This window comes from Brassica napus, chromosome C9, assembly GCF_020379485.1.
Source record: "Brassica napus cultivar Da-Ae chromosome C9, Da-Ae, whole genome shotgun sequence".
In the NCBI taxonomy this organism is placed as follows: Eukaryota; Viridiplantae; Streptophyta; class Magnoliopsida; order Brassicales; family Brassicaceae; genus Brassica; species Brassica napus.
This window is the reverse complement of record NC_063452.1, coordinates 44208199-44229819: the sequence shown is the minus strand read 5'-3', so window position 1 is coordinate 44229819 and position 21621 is coordinate 44208199. Positions and strand designations below refer to the sequence as shown.

Below are 21621 nucleotides of genomic sequence, written 5' to 3'. Positions count from 1 at the left end.
AATCCAAAAATCGAATTTATATACAAAAAACGTTTTGTAAAATTGAATTTATATAGAAAAAACGTTTTGTAAATAAAAAAATAATGAACAATTTATAAAAAAAGTTCTAAATCAATTCAACACAACCAAATCACAATTCTAAACCTATTACACAACAAATCACAATCCTACCCAATCACCCTAACAAAAATCTATCAAAAACCTTCTAAAATCATCAAATCTACTTAAAAACCTAACAAATATGACCTAAGAGAGTGGGATAGGGTCCTTACATGATTTGTAAGAGAATGGAAAGGATTCGCCGGAGAGATCGTCGCGAGAGAAGGTGGAGAACGCCGGAAGGAGAGAGAGATCGCCGGAGAGAGAGATCGCCGGAGAGGAAGAAGAGAGAAATGGGGAAGAAGATGCGTTTCGAGTTTATAAAACCTTGGGTCCGACGGATATTTTCCATCGGAATTCCCTCAGTATTTTCAATTTCAATTTTCGCGAAATATTTGGCGGCTTGTTTGCCCGGTTAAATGAAAATATTCCGAGGAAATTCCGACGGCCACTTAAATATCTGTCGGAATTTCCTCGGAATATTTTCAATAATTCGAGGAAAAAGAATATCCTGTGCATGTATTTCTATTAATTTATATTGTTCCTCGGAATTTCCTCGGAATATTCCGAGGAAATACCGAGGAACTAGTGTTTGGGGTTTCAAAACATCAATTTTTTTTGCCGTATTTCATTTCTTATACAATTGTAATGCATACCATTGAGGATTCTTTGTATAGATGAGCATAAACCATGAAATAACAAATTTCAAAACGAATTGTAAGTATTCCCTTTACCGTTCATTAAAGTGTATAAGTGTTTCTCTTATGTTGTGGGGATTTCGTTCATACAATCGGAAAAGTGTTTATTATAGGGTAAGGAACAAATTTTTGACTTCATAATGAACGTAAGACACTTAATAAGGGTTATATATGTGTTATTCAAACCGCAAAACGTTGTTTTCGGTTTAAAAACCCTATTTCCTCGGAATTTCCTCGGAATATTCCGAGGGAATTCCGAGGAAACCCTTTTCTTCCTCGGAATTCCGTCGAAATATTCCGAGGAAATTCCGAGGAACTAGTGTTTGGGGTTTCAAAACGTCAATTTTTTTTTTTAAACGGATCGATCGATGGATATATGTCCAAAAACGCATCGATCGATCACTAAGATGGACCAAAGCGTAACAATGTGATCGATCGATGAGATTATCCCATCGATCGATCGAGGATATCAAGTGTTCCTCGGAATTTCCTCGGAATATTCCGAGGAAATTCCGAGGAACTAGTGTTTGGGGTTTCAAAATCTCGAATGTTTTTTTATAAACGGATCGATCGATGGATTTATGTCCAAAAACGCATCGATCGATCACTAAGATGGACCAAAGCGTAACAATGTGATCGATGAGACTATCCCATCGATCGATCGAGGATATCAAGTGTTCCTCGGAATTTCCTCGGAATATTCCGAGGAAATTCCGAGGAACTAGTGTTTGGGGTTTCAAAATCTCGAATGTTTTTTTATAAACGGATCGATCAATGGATTTATGTCCAAAAACGCATCGATCGATCACTAAGATGGACCAAAGCGTAACAATGTGATCGATCGATGAGATTATCCCATCGATCGATCGAGGATATCAAGTGTTCCTCGGAATTTCCTCGGAATATTCCGAGGAAATTCCGAGGAACTAGTGTTTGGGGTTTCAAAATCTCGAATGTTTTTTTATAAACGGATCGATCGATGGATTTATGTCCAAAAACGCATCGATCGATCACTAAGATGGACCAAAGCGTAACAATGTGATCGATCGATGGGTATATGTCCAAAAACGCATCGATCGATCACTAGTTCGTCGGAATTTCCTCGGAATTTTGTAAAATCCCTATAATATTTCCTCGGAATTCATCGGTTTTTTCCGAGGAACACATTTTTCCTCGGAATTTCCTCGGAATATTCTGACGGATTGATATTTCCTCGGAATTCCGTCGGTATATTCCGAGGAAATTTCGAAGAAACCCAAATTTTGGGTTTCCTCGGCCTCGGAAATTCCTCGGGAAATTCCGAGGATTTCATTTTCCGTCGGAATGTCCGTCAGAATACTGTTGTTTTCTTGTAGTGTTTTAATGATGTGTGATAATTTATTCAAATGAAACAATTTTTTCAAATAATAATTGTTGATTTACTAATTTAATATAGTTTTATCATATTTAATTCATAAATCACTTCTATTTTAAAATAAGACTATAATTATAAAATTTATTAAATAATAGTATATAATTTTTATTTTCTTGTTTTAGAATAAAATTTTAAGTAACATTGATTTATAATAATATTATATTAGTAATTACGATTTATTATAATATTTAAATTTTAGGTAAGATGTTGTTTGATTCTTTCTCGACATATTTTATTATAATTAAAAAAATCAATTTTATAGTTGGTTTATTATTAATTTAAATAATTAAATATATCATATTAATTAATTCTTTAATAGTTTAATAAAAAAAATAGTAGATAAAAATGGGACCCTAAATTAATAGATTAGACACTAACACTCTCCCCTCCTACCACTAAAAATGTTGAATATACCAACAATATAAATAAAGACTAGGCGATTCTTATGTGTAATGTGGCTGAGACTTTGTCTTTATGAATTGTTTCCAAGTTTGTTGTACATACATGTCATCATTATGAAATTTGAATCATAGGTATTCTATAGGGTTTTTTTCAAATATGACTCAAAACTCAAAGTCAAACACAAAACTAATCCTTGATTTTTTTGAAACTTTCATTTGCCATATTCACCCCAAAAGTTCGGATTATTTATGAAAATGCCATTATTTTTTTTTTTTGAAAATAAGTTTTTTACTCTCTCATCCTTATTTTCTTCAAGTATTTACAATATTGACATTGCCATCAATACACCAACCACCATGAACAACCAATTTGAAACTCTTAATGCACCTAAAAAATGATTTTGACGCCTTCTATCTCATTTTTTATGAACTAAAAACAACATTCTTTTACTTTCTCTCTATATTCATCCAAAAACCCTCAAGATTTTGATTCTAATTTTTTTAAGGTTCATAGAACCATTCAAGCTCATGATTCGTGGTCATTAACAAGTAGGTTGCTTTGGTGGTGAAGTATTGTGTGGTTGGAGAAGCTAAACAAGTTATCTCACTGGTTAAAGCTATGAAGTCATTTTTCTTCCAAATATGTCCGTAAGAAGACTTACACGGAAGTCTTTTGGTCAATGCATAGGTTAGTTTCACAATTGATTTTATGTGTGTCTTTTAGAGATGACTTCTCTGGAAGTCTTCCGGTTTTCTTTGTTTTCAAAAAAATTAGAGAAGACTTTCCGGTAAGTCGTTTAGGATAAACATGTTAGTTTTGCATTTGACTGGATTGTGTAAGAAATTTGACTTTTCCTAGACGACTTACACGGAAGTCGTCCAGTACAAAAATAAAAATTAAATATTTAATTTTTACTAGACGATTTCCAAGTAAGTCGTTTCAAACACATAAAGTCAATTGCAAAACTAACCTATACATTGACCAGAAGACTTCTGTGTAAGTCTTCCGGACGACTTTCGTGGAAGTCGTCTACGCCAACGTTTAATAAAATTTCATTTTCTCTAAAACTATAAAGACTTTTTAACATTTTCTTATTAATTCATGTATATTAGTCAATATTGGTATTCCTGAATGAAATTCATAACTAAATTGGTGATAATTATAAGGGTAACAACATTCATGCTTATTAATGTTTCTAGCTAATGAGAGAAGACTTATGCGTTAGTTTTTGTAAAACTTGTATTTTCAACTTTAAGATATATATTTTTTAACTTTCAAAAGTGTTAAGTAACTTCAAGAATATCAAGTCATATGGATTAATGTGTCTTCTTAGATCATAAGATATACTTTTTAACTTTCATGAAATTTGAAATTTTAATTCACTTAAAATTTGAATTTGCCGCTTTAATTTTAATTTTCCGCTAAATTTTCCCCTTATATTTAAATTTCCTGCTTGAAATTTAAGTTTTCCGAAAAGTGTTTTGAGAAGAAGTCTTCCAGAAGACTTCCCAGATGAGGTCTAGTGAAACTGTTATAGGTTTGAACTAATGTAATGTTTGATCTTTTGTGGATTTGACTAAGTTTTCTTGAGAAGTTTTCTTTATTAGTTATAGTAAATTTGACTATTTTTTGTGTTATTGTGTTTTGCTATTGAAGTTGTATCAATTTCAATAATGTCGTACTTTTGGCAAGATAATATTGTAGACATGAAAATATGTACTAAGTTTTTTCATTAATATTTTTTCAAATTTACAAAAGAATTCACAACTAAAAGAGTACACATACAAATTACAAAACAGACCATAAACAAAACTATTATAGCTCATTCCTCCACAAAAACAAGCTTAGATTCCACTTGACATGGGAGAAGACTTTGCCAGAAGAATTCCAGAAGACTTCCAGGAAGTCGTCTAGCACATTAAATGTTAGAAGACTTCCGAGAAGACTTCTTTCAGGTCCATCTCAGATCTGAAAAACTTGCATATCCAAAAGCATTCAAATGACTTCAAAACATAGAAAAACTTCAAAGTTAAGGTAAGAGCTTAAAACAACCAAAAGAATTTTCAAAAAGTAAGAGCTTTAAGTCACAAGAGGTTACCAAATAAGAAAATGTGAATTATAGATCTACCTTTAAAGGAGTGGAAGATGAGAACCATGTAAAAACCTACAAAACAAGATGAATTACTGAGAATGACATGAGACAAAAAATGATAAATTGAAATAAAGTTTGGTGTTTACAAAAAAAATGATAAATTATGGGAAATATAAGAGCTTTAAGCAACCAGAGTTTACCAAATGAAGAAAAAACAGACATATAAATTTACCAAAACACTCAGATCTGAAATGAAAGAAGAGACATGGGAAGTCTTCTAGTGCATTAAATGTTAGAAGACTTCCAAGAAGACTTCCAGGGAAGTCTTCCACGTCTGTCTCAGATATGAGAAACATGCATATCCAAAAGCATTCAAATAGCTTCAAAACATAGAAAACTTCAAAAATAAGGTAAGAGTTTAAAACAACCAAAAGAGTTTTCAAAAGGTAAGAGCTTTAAGCAACAATAGGTTACCAAATAAGAAAAATATGATTTATAGATCTACCTTTAAATGAGTGGAAAAATGAGAACCATGTAATGAAAAATCTGCAAAAACAAAATAAATCAGTGAGAAGACATGAAATCACTATAAATCGTTATAATTTTTTTTTTTTTAATTCAAAGAGATTTGAGAGAGGTTGGAGAGTTTTAGAATGAGAAACATTACATTTTTGTTGCAGCCATTTGAGAGGAAGAAAGAGAATGTGTAAAATTTTCTTTAAAAAGGGACACAAAAATTCCAATAAGGTTAATTTTTTCGATTCAGAAGACTTTCAAGACTTACTTAAAAGTCTTATAGAAACTAAAATATTTTTAGCGGGAAACTTATATATTTTTAGCGGAAGTTAGAAGACTTTCAGGGAAGTCTTCTAACTGATAAAATACTAATCACCAGAAGACTTCATGGAAGTCGTCTAAACCTTAAATATCAATCCTAAACTCACATAACTAATTAAATAGAAACAAACATTTCGTTAAACTTAAAAGGTGTTTAATATACACAAAACTAAACACATATATGTTAAAATTTTAATTTTTCAAAAAAATGTTAAGATTCCAAAATCTAACCCTAAGAATACATACAATACTACAACATATGTTGTCAAACCCTAAATCAAAGAATATCTTGACTCACTACTTTCACTCATCTATGTTGAAAACAATTCAATTTTATTATATTTTAATTTATATCACTTACAACTTTTTTTAATAACATGATTTCATTTTTTCCCTATCAAAATATTTTTTCACAAAATTTATAAATTATTTTTAAGATCTACTCTTCCAGAAGACTTACAGAACCTTAAAAGACTTTACGGGGTTATATTCTTAAAAATGAATTATGGTTTTTTGTTTGGTCATAAGGGGATGATTGTAATTTTACTAGTCTTTTGTGTTACTTTTGCATTTGATTCAAGTTTGAGATACTTTTGGGGTTAAAATCAAGTTTTGAGTCATATTTGATAAATTTCCTATTCTATATTGTCAAATGTATATATTACATAATGAATGTACTAATAATCATATAAAAATAACACTGGATAGCTAGAAATCTTACTCAAAAAAAAAAAAAATTGTAGGTGAATATATAAATGGTAGGATTAGCTACTTTATATGCCTTTGTTTATACGAATATCATATAAAAACTTTGTTGTGAATGCTTTAGAGCAGCTCCATCGGTCTGAAACCATGAGAGTTTCTTAAAAAAATTAAAAAAAATTAGTATTATAAGTATTTGATTATGTGTTACTTTTTTCTAAATTAATAAACTTACTAAGAGCAACCGCAGCGGGAGTTTTTTATCACATTTCTCAATAATTGAATTATTTAAAAACTAAAAAAGGTAGAAAGAGAAAGTGTAAACGGAAGAAGCGATTGTTCATAAAGAAACTTGGGAAGAATGGGAAGAGACTCAACGGCTTAAGTGTCAGTTAGTGTATGGTCCTTTTTTTTCATTAATTTTAATTACACAGAAAAATAATATTAATATCAAATTGACTAGGTACTTTGTTGAGGTACTACACCACTAATGATGTTCTAATTTTCTCTTAGATGAATGACACATGTCTCTTTGGTATATTAGCAGTTTCTAAAAATCTGTTAAACTAATGGTCTGATTGTTGTTTGGGTTGTTGAGGCTTTGTAGTTATGTAAAGCCCTGTAAAATTTCAATCAATTCTTTTAGGCTTTAGAAATCTGTAAAGCTTTAAAAGCCCATTTTAAAAAAAAAACCGTTTTCTTCATTTTTTTTACAAAAAAAAAGGGTGGGGGACTTTTTTGTATTTTGTTTATTTTTGACCAAAATAAAGAAAAAATAAGTATAATAATTAATAAAATAATTATCATTAGTTTATTAAAAAATAGAAACTATCATAAAGGTAATTGAAAACATTTACGAATGATTAAAAACAAAAATTAAAAAAATAAATTAAATACTATTTTAAGAATATTTTTTCAGTATAAATACAAGAAGAAAACTCATTTCATCAAACACACAAAACCACCAGGTACAACAATTCCATTTGATTTTCTTACCAACAATCAGTGTATATATATATATATATAGCTTTCTAAAGTGTTATCCTAAATTAATTTAAATCTTTTGTTTTTGGAGAAATGTCGTCGTCTTCTTCTTGAAAGGTAATGTATTTATATGTTAAACGGTTTTAGTAAAAAATTTATGGATATTATGTTATATGAATATAATGTATTTTTGTTAAATATTTTTATAGAAGAAGATCACATGGAATGATAACAAGACTCATACATTCCTTGAAATTTTTGTATCCGAACAAGAAGAAGAGAACTGGAAAGAGGCTCTCCTTTCAAAAGAAGGAAAAGAGCGATTAATCGATAAATTTGAGCAAGCAACGGGATATAAACTGGTATGCAAAAAAATTAAGAATCATTATGATAGTCTGAAAACATGGTACACTGCATACAAAAGGTTAAGCAAAAAAAATGGAGTACATGTTAATCAGACTACCAATGAAATTGAGATGGATTCGGAATGGTGGGACGATCGGAGCAATGTAAACCACATTCAATAAGTTTTAACTCGCAGACTATTTTCGTTATAACAATTTATCATTATTAATAGTGAAATAATTTCAATTATAGGAAATTCCCGAGGCTAGTCATATAAGAAACAAGCCACTTCAAGATCTAGATTTGCTGGAAAAAATATTTTCAGATGCGTACATTGGAACTGAAGATGGATGGGCAGTTGGAAATGGTCCTGATGGATATGTGCAAGCAGAAGAACATGTGAATGACACCCAAACAGAAGGAGATGACCAAGAATCATTTTTTTCTGAAACTCAAAACAACCGGTATAACACCCCCACAAATCAAATACCACCAAGACGAAAACGTAAAGGTTCGGGGAGTAGTGAAAAGTCAGAAATTTCAATGGCATATGATAGGCAATCCGAAACTATTAGAGTTGCAGGAGAAGCCATGGGTTCAGATAGAGAGAGCAGTACGTCTTGTACACCAGCTTTCTAACCTTGAATACAAATCACCTTTCTATTGGGATGTAGTAAGCATAATTGAAAATAGTGAGACGGCATGACAGATGGTTTTAGGATTATCAGACAATGAACATGTTCTCAATTAAAACGATCCATCCAAGTGCAGAAAGAGCCGCCTCGTTATCCAGAGTTCAACTACTTTGACGAATGATTTTAATTTATATTTAAATAAGATCTAGTTATTTTTTATGTTTTCTGTTTTTTATTTGCTGAAATATGACAATATTTATTAGACAAAGGATAAACTTCAAAACTATAATTCGAGGTGACCATGAATTTAAAAATAAAATTCATTTAAATAAACTCATTCGTTTCTCACTTGAATCTTATTGTAAGAAATAAACTAAAAGCTATAAAAACGAGGTGATCGTGATAAATTTAAGAAGCTTCTTATTTGAATTTTATTTTTAGTCTACCAAAAATGATTTAATCAAATATTATCATAAAAGATAAAATTAAAAGCCATAAATATCATGTGACTATGACGAAGTTTAAAGAAAAAAACCATTTGGCTTTGTGTTAATAAAATGGTCAAAGTTGTTTATAGTTTATAATTTAACTATAGTCAAATAGCTTCATCCGCTTCTCATGTAAATTATATTTTGAGCCAAGAAATGATTTAAACAAATATTATCATAATAGATACATTTAAAAATATATAAATATCATCTGACTATGACGAAGTATAAAGAAAAAAAAACCATTTGGCTTTTTGTTAGTAAAATTGTCAAAGTTGTTTTCACTGATAGAAAGAACTTTTGGAGTATGAAAAAAAAGCAGCATATTGTGAAAGACGAAGCAAGGTATAACATATCTACAATGCGAAAAATAGTGGTGGCAATTTTATTCGCAAATCAAATCTTGTGGATCTTGATTTTCAGTCAGAAGAAAATGAAAAACGAACAAACGGCAAATGAGGAAGAACTTCCTAATACAATGGAACAAGATCTCAATTCAAGACAATACATGGAAAGTGTTCGAGATGAGATTGCAAACAACACATGGGCTAGGATCAGTTAAATTTTAATATATTTTTTTAATAAATTGTAATCTTACTTAAAATAATAAAACTAAAATTTTTGGTTAGAATAAATAAATAAAATATATTTTTTGCTACTTTTTGACTGATAAATACACTACAAGAAAACATAGTCATTTCTGACGGCATATCTGACGGAAGAAATATTCGTCGGAACTTTCTCACGGAAGAAATATTCTTCGGAACTTTCTGACGGATTTACGAGAAATATGAAATTTTACCATTCGTCGGTATTTCGTCGGAAATATCCTAGGATTTTCCGACGAACATTTTTTCGTCATAAATAATCGACGAAATACCGACGACTCCCGAGGAAGATTAAACGATTTAGAGTATAGATTTGGGGTTTACGTTTTCGTCAGAAATTCATCAGAAATTTATGACGAATTTCCGACGAAGTGAAAAAATTTCGTAGGAAATTCGTCACAAATTTCCGACGAATTTTTGACGAATTTATTCCTAGGAAATTTCCGACGAATTTCCAACGGGTTGCAAAATATTCTTAGGATATTCGTCACAAATTTCCAACGAACTTGAGTTTTAGATATGAAATATTCAAAATAAATGTTAAACCGGATATAATAAGTGATAAATATGATGTGGGTTAATAATACCTCAATTATTTAAGCTATATATATATATTCTTGCGATTGATGCATCGACGGATACATAATCTTTCTCGTTAACACTTATACACTTAAGCAAATACTTTCCGGTGATCCATCTTACAATCTTTATTTTGTGTGTTTTCAAGTGTTTTTAAACATTATGAAGATTTTAAACCCCTAAAAGTCATCAATTTATAATCAATGGCTATTATCGTTCTGTTTTTGCTATGTTTCGAACCCCCAATACGTAATTCGTCGGAAATTCGTAGGAAATTTCTGACGAATATATTTCCGACGAAAATGATATATTCCGACGAATTTGCGACGAAAATGGTATATTCGTCGGAAATTGAAATTTGCCCGGGAAAAAACCCGCCTAATTTTTCACGAAGAACCAAAATAAAAAATTCCGACGGATTTCCGACGAACACAATCCGTCAGAAGTTTTTAATATAAAATCGTTAGCCCCTTCTTCTTCCTCATTTCTCCTCTCTCTCTCTCTCTCTAAACACACACAAATTCTCTCAGATTCTCTCTCTCTCTAATCCGGCGATTTTAAGCCTTAAACTCCCCAAATCCACCTCACAAATTATGTAAGTCCTCTCTTTCCTTTTCTCATTTGACTTATGTTACTTTTTGATTGTGAAATTGTGAGTTTTAGGTTTGGAATGTTGGATTTATGTTAGGATGAAGAATTTTATGAATTATATGTTAGATTTTGTTGTTAGGTTGTGGTTTAGATAGGTTTTGATTGTGATTTTGTGGTTTGTTTATTTAATTTGTTGTTTTGTGAAATTTAAAAAGGTTTTTTTTTCAAATTTTAAAACCTTTTTGGAGTTTTTATAATTTTTGAAAGTTTTATTTAAAACTATACATATAACATTTTCAAGTTTTTATTATTATTGTTGTTTTAAAACGTTTTTATGATTTTATAAAACGTTTTAAACTTTTTATAAAAAAATTTAAGTTCTTATAAGAAGTTTTTAAGTTTGCTATAATTTATAACAAAATATTCAGTTGAATTACGATGTTTTTGTCCAATCAGGATGAATGTTTATTCAGCCCACTTACGCTAAGGCTTTGAATGGTAAAAACAGTTTAACCAGTAAAGATCAAACGGATCACGCAGATCAAATGGATCAAATGAAAATCAAGCAGGAAAAAAGCATATCAAATAGATCAAAAAATTTATTACAGTTTATAATAATAATAACAGTTTAAGTAGAGTAAATTATATATTAAAATAGTAAAAATTACAAGAAAATTTAAAACATGTAATATATAAATACAATGCATAAATAAAAATAAATATTGCACTAAAAATATATTATTGAAAAATATGGAAAATATTAGTTATTAATAAAATATTTCTATCTTTCATTAATATACATATTTAAACCACAATATTATATATTTACATAATACATATTATAACTGAAAACACACGTATATATAAACAATTCAAATAAATATAAACTTTATATAAGGAAAATAAAAAAACAGATAAATAGACAATGAAATTTTTTGTATTATCAAAGTTGTAAATAAAATGAAATGAAAATGTATTATATATAGAAGAAGATTAAATATATTAATAATTTATAAAAAAATCATTCATTAGCCAAAAAAGAAGAAAATGGGTGATCATCACCAAATATGTAGCGGACGGGAACTGCAGACAGTCTTCTGATTTTCTCACAAAAAGACAAAAAAAATCTGAATTGCATATAGATCTCCTGCCAAGTGAATATTAAAAACAAAAAAAAGGCTAAATGGCGTTTCAAAAGCAGTTCTCCCGCAAGTATAGAAGACGTGACTTTCCCTCACTCTCCCATTCATAACCTAAGAAAAAAAAAGTAGAGTAAAAGTAAGTTAATGCGTTTCTCTAGATCAAGCGAGAGAAAAAGTTTACTCTGAATTTTAATTTAAGTTTTCCACCAATTTTCACCTTTTTATTCCGACACTTTTAATTTGATTAATGCCAGTCACACCCAATATTTACAAAATTAAATGATCATAGTCGCATCTGTTCAATATATTTCAAATTTCTTTAAGATGAATTGAACACATCTCACCACTCCAGTGATCCAGACACAAAATTTAAAATGAATCTACTGTTTAACGATTGTGATCCATATTTATTTGAAGTCTTTTTAACACCGTATAGATTCGCAAAATAGTGAATGAAGGAATCATTTTCTCGTGTTAATTTATTTACAAGGGCAAGTCGAGACATTGTAGACCTCTTTAGATTCATATGGACGTACATGCCTACAGAGTAATAAACAAATAAAAAAACATTTTCATTACCTAGTAAAAATTTTAGTTGCCTTTTTATACTAGAGTATTCATTAAATTTACTTAAACAATAAAGACTTCTCATTAAATAAAACTGTATCTCTTATATACTAAAGCGCAAGTCGCTTGACAAATCAGATTCTGACACGTGAAAATTTAAAAAAAAAATTAAAAAATACAAAAAGAAAGCAAAACATGTTTTTGTTCATCAAAATATGGAAGTTTCAAAATAACTCAAATAACCAACCTTTTTCTAAATTCCTCATACACGGATGAATCATGTGAAACAATTATCTTTTTTTTATCAACTATGTAAAGCAATTATCCATGTGTCAGTATATTTTTTTCAGCATAATGTAGTCCGATTATTATAGAAAACATAGTTAGTTTATAATTTTTCTTTACATCTCCTATTTTTCTAGAGTCTAAATATAAACTAAGAATTTCTTTATCCCTAATATACTAAAGTAAAGTCACTTGACAAATCATATTTTAATGAATGGTTATTATTTTAATTTTTAAAGCTACAAAATTATATTTAAAATAAAACAAAAAATATAAATATAAAAAGTAAAGGGTTAGTTTACAAAAAAAAAAAAGTAAAGGGTAAATCGTAAACACGATCTCAAGAACTAAATCACGTGTAAGTTACAAAAAAAAAAAGAACTAAATCACGTGTAAGTTTTCAATTTATTGTAAAAAATATTTACTAAATTCAAATATTGCTCAGCTATCTCTCTCCAACTGTTTTTCTTACCCGCATCTCCACCACGATCACTGGTTTTATCACCAATCGCCAGATACCTTTTTTCATAATGTATATTTGTCTTCTTATTGATCTACTTGAGAAAAAACAAACTTTATGTACTACTCAAATCTACAAATCAAGTGTTGGTATTCAACGTTTCTCTTCTTCGAGGCAAAAAATAACAACTTATTTTCTTATTTTTCTTATTCAATCTATATTTGATCTCACTCTTTTTATACTCTGTATATGAAGACTATCTCGCTCACATACAAGGTCGGCGTCGGAAAACTCAGGATTGTATCTCTTTTCTTCAAATCCGAAAATCTCAAATACAGAAGGCAAAATGAAATATATAAATTTTTTTTGTAACGTACATTTTGCATCCAACAAAAAAAGGGAAGAAGAAGACTAAAGACAAACTTGCTTTAACAAGAATATCTTGGGCCGATAGATAATCAAGCAAAAGAAAATTTCAAACCACGTACAAAACTAAACGAAAGAGCGTTCTCTGCAACAAACGGGGTACAAGAGAAGAACCACACATAATCTAAAACCAAGTGGTATACTTAGTTCTTCTCTGATTCCCTTTTTTCTATGTTACTCTTTAAGAACTCTATTTTGTTTTTTGTAACTTTTACATGCTTGAAGAAATACCTATCATTCTACTGGCGGAAATGATGGGAGGCAACTTTGCTTCCATATGTACGTCCTCTTTTCAAAAAATCATAATAATTGTTTAAATGCTTCAATTTTTTTGTTTGGCTGTAGCCATTTCTAATTTGAGATTCTAGGTATCCAGCTCCAAAATATGCAATCTTTACTTTGATAAAACAAACGTAAATACATTACGGGTTTATGAGAAAATCATTTAGAGAAGCAAACAAAATTTTATCCGTGCGTATGCACGGGCTAATACTAGTCATCTCATAAGACGGAAAACATATTCACTTGCCTGTTTTGCTTCGTCTATATTAAAAATAGGGTCCATTCAAATATCACTTCCAATAAAATCCTAAAAATCTCATAATAAGAAGATACAGAGAGAAGGTTACAACACAATGGAGGATTCAAGCACAAGAAGCCAAAAGAAGAAGACGAAGCTTCAAAGAGACAACAAAAAAAACATTTATCCAAAGAACAAGAAAAAGAACTTCCCAACTGTTTGGTTCTCTCTCAAGAAATCTCTCCACTGTAAATCCGAACTATCTGATGTCCACGACCTCAAATCTACAAAACACCTCACCACAATCTCCACCAAGAGAATCTCCGGCGTCACCTCCGCCGGCGGATGTGGGGGAGGTTTATCGGGATGTTCGAGATCGATAGCGAATCTCAAAGACGTAATACATGGAAGCAAACGGCATTTCGAGAAACCGCCGATAAGTGGTAGTCCACGTTCTATTGGAAGCAACGAGTTTCTCAATCCCATGACTCACGAAGTCATCCTCAGTAGCTCCACTTGCGAGATTAAGATCACCGGCGTCGGAGACATGGCTTCACCCGCCGGAGCAACGGAATCCGGCGGAGGAGGAAATAAACGGTCCACGACTTTTGTTGGGATGCTGAGGCCGGGAACGCCGATGAATTATCTGAACCATTCGCCTTCTTACAGAAGCCAAGCGTCGCCAACGACGGCAAGAAAGGGCTCGGAGAGAGACGGAAGAGGAGGAGGAAGGGTAGAAGGGTTAGGGTTTCACACAAAGAGGAGAGTTTCTTTGGAGATTAACAGAGACTCCGCCACTAACGGTGGCAGATCCTCGGTTTCATGCAATAAATGTGGTGAACATTTCAATATACTTGAACCTGCGGAAGCTCATCATTTCTCAAAACACGCAGGTAAACAATTCAATATTCAGATTTTTTTTCACAATTGAAACAACGCAATTAGGGTTTTCAGAAAATAACTAAATTTTCAACTTTATGAAAACATTCCTAAATTTCATATGCAAATAAATTAAAAAATACCAAATAAAAAGTTTCCCTAATTTTCATCATGACTTAGATTATAAATATCACTAATTTAGTAATTTATGATATTTTTCAAAATTTGAATATTCACCATTGAATGTATGCACTTCGACCATCTCCAATTCCGCTAATGGAGTGGGAATGGAATAATGAAAAAAAAAAAAAAAGCATTACCCTAATTACCATACAAATAGAATGATTTTTTTTTATTATTGATTAGTCCATTTCCATGGAATGGAGTTAAAGATCCTGATTGTTTCAGAGCAAAAAAATATTCAAATTTAGCAAATATTCTCCCAAATTTCCTATTCAAATCATGCATTTAGGTCTACAAGTTCTCAACTTTATCATATTACAGTGACAGAGCTCGTTGAAGGCGATTCATCAAGAAAAATCGTGGAGATAATCTGTAGAACGAGCTGGTTAAAGTCCGAAAATCAATGTGGGAAAATCGACCGAGTCATGAAAGTGCACAACATGCAGAAAACAATTGCAAGATTCGAGGAATACGGAGAGACGGCGAAGATCAGAGCTAGCAAGCTCCAGAAAAAGCATCCCAGATGTCTCGCCGACGGCAACGAGCTGCTCAGGTTCCACGGCACCACCGTCGCTTGCGGTTTAGGGATAAACGGAACGACGAGTGTCTGCACGGCAGAAAAATGCTGCGTCTGCCGGATTATACGGAACGGATTCTCGGCTAAACGGGAGAAGAATAACAATGGGGTTGGTGTCTTCACGGCGTCCACGAGCGGGAGAGCGTTTGAGTCGGTTTTGAACAACGAGGGAGATGTTGATCGGACGGTGAGGAAAGTGTTGATTGTGTGTAGGGTTGTGGCTGGGAGAGTTCATCGACCGGTGGAGAATGTGGAGGAGATGAATGGGTTGATGATGAGTGGGTTTGATTCTTTGGCTGGGAAAGTTGGGTTGTATACAAATGTCGAGGAGCTTTATTTGCTTAATCCGAGAGCTTTGCTTCCTTGCTTTGTGATTATCTGCAAACCCTAAACAGGTTTTAGCTTTTTTGTTTTGTTTTGTTTTGGGAAGAGTGAACTTTTATTATATGCTGATAGAACGATATGCAGGTTCACCCCTTGCGGCGAATGGTTAAATTCACTTCACTCTTTGTAATCTATGAAAGTGTCATATAAGAATAGTTAAAAAACAATAAAATTAAAAAAGAATTGTTGAAAAAACCTTAAATTCTAAACCATACACCATAAGCCATAATCCTAAATCCTAAATTATAAACACTAAATTCTAAACCATGAACACTATACCAAAAACCTTAAACTTTAAACCCTAAACCCATCACTTGTTTAGGGTTCGGGTTTATGGTTTGGGTTTCGAATTTATGATTTAGAGTTTAGGGTTTAATATTTAGAGTTTTGAGTTTAGGGTTTAGGATTTAGAGTTTAGGGTTTGAGATTTAAGATTTAGGGTTTAGATTTTAAGATTTAGGATTTTATAGTTTAGAGTTTTGGGTTTAGGGTTTTGGCTTTAGGGTTTAGATTTCAAGATTTAGGATTTATTGTTTAGAGTTTTAGGTTTAGAGTTTAGATTTTAGATTTTAGGATTAGACATTATGGTTTAGAGTTTTGGGTTTTGGGTTTATGATTTTAGACTTTAAGTTTTTAGAGATTAGAGTTTTCCAGACGGTGTTAATGTCGGTTTTGTGTTTTTTCAGCTAGTTATCTTTTTTTTATTATTGCTTTTTTTAATTAATCATACATGGCAATTTAGTTGGTGATAAAAAGTGGGGTGAATTTGACCATTCACCATAGGAGGTGAACCTAAGTATTGTTCTTTGTTTGAATGTTCAATATGAAAAGACAATTTGTGTGTTTATTGATAGCACAATACGAGCACAAAATAGTTTGGGATACAGATTGAGTGCAAGATAAAGAAAATTTTGAAATACTAGTTTTAAGAATAGGAACAGACCGGTGTGCCAATCAGACAATTTATTTTTGGGTACAGAAGAAGCAAAAAAGGCTTGAAGGGTTATATGGCCACTCATAAAGCTCATCATTGGTTTTGTCTTGGATTAACGGGATACCGAGTCCTTCACCTGAAAAGAAGCAGGGAAAAATTCAACAAACACCATGCTAGCATTACAAAAGGCCATAAACTGAAATGAGATTTTTTTAATGTTTGGCACGCAAACAACATTATTCAGAGATAAGTTTCTTGTAGCTGAGGGCAGAGAAATGGAACCAGTGTGGGTTATGGCAAGACCAGACCCATCACCAATCAGAACCGAGTCATCTCAATCGACATGTTGTGAAGATCACTTGTTAGGTGATGTGTTGCCCCTGAATCCATGAGCCACGCTGTTGATGAACGTTGAGCCGATACTGCAAGGTTGGCTCTCGGTTGCCAGGGGCGGAAAGGAGATGAGCTGACGTTGGTGTATTGCTGCTGAGGCATATGTGGCATCTGTGGGCACCGTCTAGCACTAGGACCAAAAACACTGCAAATTTGGCAGCGATCTTGTATCCTTTCGATGGCTTATACTCGTGTTTCTGTGAGTGAAACTGGTTCGGCTTATTGTTGGTGTTGTTCCAGCTGGAGTTGTTTCCTCGCAGCTGATGTTGCTTTGAGCGAGTGGTGGCAATGTTTTCCGTTACTGGAACCGAGTTGACAGCAGGAGTGGAGACTGCCATTATCTTGGCTTCCTTATTGATCAGTTTCTCGTGATCACAATGATTGATGGAGTGTTATCTCTGCCTTCAATCTGTTCAGCAAAAATTTTGTATTCCTCAGGTAGGCTACCAATGACATATTCTATCGTGTCTTCATGATCCATAGGTTTCTCAAGCAGAGCTAGTTGATCAAACGGCTAGTTAAGCCTCTCATACTCATCAATGCTCTTGTTGCCTTTGGTGAAGTTTTTGAGTTGTAGACAGAGCTGCTGAATATGGCCACGACTTGGGCTTGCATAGGTTGAACTGAGAGACTTCCAAACTTCATGAGACGTCTTGGTGTTGGTGAAAAGCGATTGTATGGATGGAGATAAGATGCTGATGAGACCAATGTATATAAGACGATTCTGACGCCTCCACTTTGTGAACTCCAGATTCACCAAGATTGTCGACGGTTATTGTTTGATCTGGTGCTGGTATTGATCCATCGACGTATCCAGCGAGGTCGTACCCGTCGAGTAGAGCATGAACTTGGAGACTCCAAGTCATTGTAATGGTGGAGGTGAGTTTGTTGACATTGATCATGTTTACATTAAGAAGGGGTTGGGTGGTATCGACTTGATCAATGTTTGTAGCCATGGCGATTTAGAGAAAAGAAGGGAAGAAAAATATGGTGGCGATAAAAAAAAAGGGGTTTATGCTCTTGATACCGTGTTATCTTGTTAAGCTAGATAGACTTCCAACCTAAAACCAATTGATAGTAAGTGGAGCGACTCTTCTATCTTATGTATTGTTTAGGATTCCTTCCAACTACCGATGTGAAAGACTTAGTCTCTAATACGCCCCTCGAGATGATGGTTATTTGAGCGTCAACCTAGGAATGTTCGGGTAAGGATCGATGGGCCAACTTTAGGTCAAGATCGATGTGGATCAGATTGGATTGTTTGGATCAGATTAGATTGTTTGGATCGAGCTCTGATACACTGTTAAGAATATATTTGATATATTTCTTTAGAATGTACAATAGGAGTTATATATACAAAGTATGTATGGCAGCCATTGGCTATACATTCCTAAAACAGAGGGATCGATATCATAGAAGATCTTCTATAGAGATACGTGATATCTCTTACAAGAACCAGATAATTTTTTTTTTTTTTTGAAAAGAAGACGAAAACACGTCATTCACCAACACCGTGATGAGAGTATGAGAGCGCTGGAAGCAGAGGAGGAGAGGTCACCACAATGAACAGAAGTGCTTATCGGCGACGACTCACTTCGGCGGATTGTCGAGAATTGGATTGAATATCTTTTAGAAATTCGGCTTAGGAATTGCGATTTGAGGGTACGTAGAAACGCGCACAGTAAACCTAAAATGTTCTTCAGAAATAGTTTTTTTTTTATTAGAAATAGTTTTTTTTCTTTGTAAGCAAACCCGTCTCAATTTTAAAATGTGCCATGTGCTATAATATAATTTTTTTTGATAATCCAGGGTTCCCCGCTTCGCGGGTCATTCCCTGGGCCCGGTCAGGCAGCGGGCCAGCTTCACCCGGGAGGTTTTTCCCTGAGCCCGAAGGCCCAGTACCCACTTTAGTGACAGGGATGAGCAGTTCGCCTCCGGCTGGCGTCGAACCCGGAAGCATGACAATTGGCCCCCAAGGCTCTAACCAGTAGAGCTGACTCATCCCGTCTGCTATAATATAATTTGAGACTCATTTCCTCATACAAAACTACCTTCAAAACAATTAGGTTCTAATGTAAACTTAAAAAACCCAAAAATTACAACGGATCCTGTGCAAATGTGCCTTCAACACATGTTTAGGGCCGGACTTGTTTGTAAGTATTGTTTAAAGTTTGTTTTAGTTGCTAAATCAGACAGCGGTGATGCTTATATGCTTCTTATTTTATTAACAAGAATAGCACATACTGTATTCTGTAAGAAACTAAATATTGACACTTCATGTGTCATACACCGTTACTTACACATGCACACCGGACTATTGATTTTTGAGCAATTTTCTGAAAGAGCTTACTTTTAACTATTTCTTCCAAACATACGTAGTATTACTATTTAAGTTTTCAAATAGTATATATTGAATATGAAAAAAAATTCTTAACGTGGAAAATCTATAGCCTAAATTGGAAAGAGGAAATCAAACATAATATAAATTTTATTTGTAGTTTACGTTGTGTAAAATATATTTTCATACATATAATAATTTGTGATTTATTAGAGATTTTAAACTTGTGTGCTAATTTTAAACAAAACCTAAAAGTATGTTGTTTTATTGTATTTTTTTATTCATTTTTAATTAATCTTTCCATGAATGAAAATAAAATTTTCAGCTAAATTTATAATTGCATAATATATATTTAACAAATTTCTATTTATTTGTGAAAATTGATTTAATCTTTCACGACTATGTTACTTTCTAAATACAAGTTTAAGTTACTAACTTGATTTTTTGTTAAAATATACAATTTCTTACAAACATTACATTTTTTAGGAAAATAAAAATAGAAATCAAGCATCTATCTATACTATTATTTTATTTGTGAAGTAAATTTGCTTATGTCATGTTCCCCATGATTTTAGAATGAATCATTAATTTAATTAAATAATTTTAGTTAAACTGATTTTAATTCGTTGATATCTAATGTATAATTATATAATTTATAAAATTTATTTAAAAAATAATGGAAAATGTGTTTGGAAAAAAAGAAGATGATTCCATGTGTTTATTATGTGTTTATCTACATCTTTCTTTCTTATTTCTTATTAATTTTTTATAATTAGTAGTATATATAAAAATATAATAATTAGGTTTATCATTATACTAAATATTTAAAATAGGCTTATAAAAATATTTTAGTATAATGAAAATTTATTTGTTATTATTCAGTTGCAAGAATAAAATTTATGTGTTATTTAAGTTAAAATTTAATATTTTTGTCAGAAATGTTTATTTGTTTTTATTTCTCTAAATATTTTTATCAGGAATATAATTATCTTTTTAAAAATATTTTCAAAATATCTGCCTCCAAAAGAGATTTTTTTCATAATATTAATGTTTTTTTTTTTATGAAATTTGAAATTTATTGATCAACAATTTGAAATTTTTACAAACGATTAAAAGTTGTTAAATGTCTAAGGTGCATACGAGAAACAAATCGAATACTAAAGAGTAACTTGAAACCATCTTCTTAGCAACCCTTCCAATTTGTGGCCATGAGTGTATCGCAAAGAGCAGATACGGTTTCGAACTGCCTTGTCTATGAATCTTCTTAATTGTTCAGTCTGGATCCCTCGTTGCTGATGACGCCTTGAATTTCTTTCCTTCCAGATGTAGTACACGGTTGTTTGGAAAAGCATCCTTGCGAGGATTGAGTCGAGGCTTTTTCCTCCCATAGTACGTAGCCGATTGACAGTCCATTCCCAATCTGGGTTGATGTTCCGTCCAACAAGTGGTCTAGCCAGAGATTCCCATATCGTGTAAGAGTATGGGCAGGCGAAGAACAGGTGATCTCTTGTTTCATTTCTCTCTCCACAAAAGCCACAAACCTGAATAATACCCCATGTTCGCATACGATCTCCCGTTGATAACCTGTTCCTTATTGACAGCCATGTTATGAAGGAGAATCTAGGAACCCCCTGTGCGAACCATACCACTTTACACCACTCAACGTTACTTCTCCTCTCTCGTAGTTGATCCCAAGTCCTGGCTGCTGAATACGTGGTCCTGTAATCATCAACCCCATGCTTCCATAATATAATATCGCTACATGTACCAGGGGAGGGAGGAGCCGCAGCTAAGATCTGGTCATAAAGCTCCCGGTACCGCCGACTCCTACGTCCTCGAATGTTCCACGTATTGCCCGTCGCTGCATCACTGACTTTGGCATGGCGTGATATACCCAGATATGTGGCGCCAACCGCTCCTGTAATATTAATCAATTTCCCAATTCCAAGCCAATTGTCAAACCAGAAGTAAGTAGTCCTACCATCCCTGATATCAATTCTAACAAACTCATAGGCCAAATCTCTTAGTTTCAGGAGCTTCCTCCATATCCAAGATCTAT

At 32.5% G+C, this 21621-nt stretch overlaps 1 protein-coding gene across 1 annotated transcript; it reads left to right on the top strand.

The window, feature by feature from the left end:
* Positions 1 to 11404: 11404 nt before the first annotated feature.
* Positions 11405 to 20262, top strand: LOC111202747. Its single transcript, XM_022695616.2, has 2 exons — positions 11405 to 14767; positions 15258 to 20262. The coding sequence occupies exons 1-2, from the start codon at positions 13990 to 13992 to the stop codon at positions 15902 to 15904; spliced, it is 1425 nt and encodes a 474-aa protein (XP_022551337.1). The 5' UTR covers positions 11405 to 13989; the 3' UTR covers positions 15905 to 20262.
* Positions 20263 to 21621: the final 1359 nt, after the last annotated feature.

Excerpts from the sequence above, each read along its gene's own strand:
- LOC111202747 (XM_022695616.2), top strand. The coding sequence starts at position 13,990 with ATGGAGGATTCAAGCACAAGAAGCCAAAAGAAGAAGACGAAGCTTCAA. Across the intron at positions 14,768-15,257 it reads TCATTTCTCAAAACACGCAG|TGACAGAGCTCGTTGAAGGC; the intron begins GTAAACAATTCA and ends ATCATATTACAG.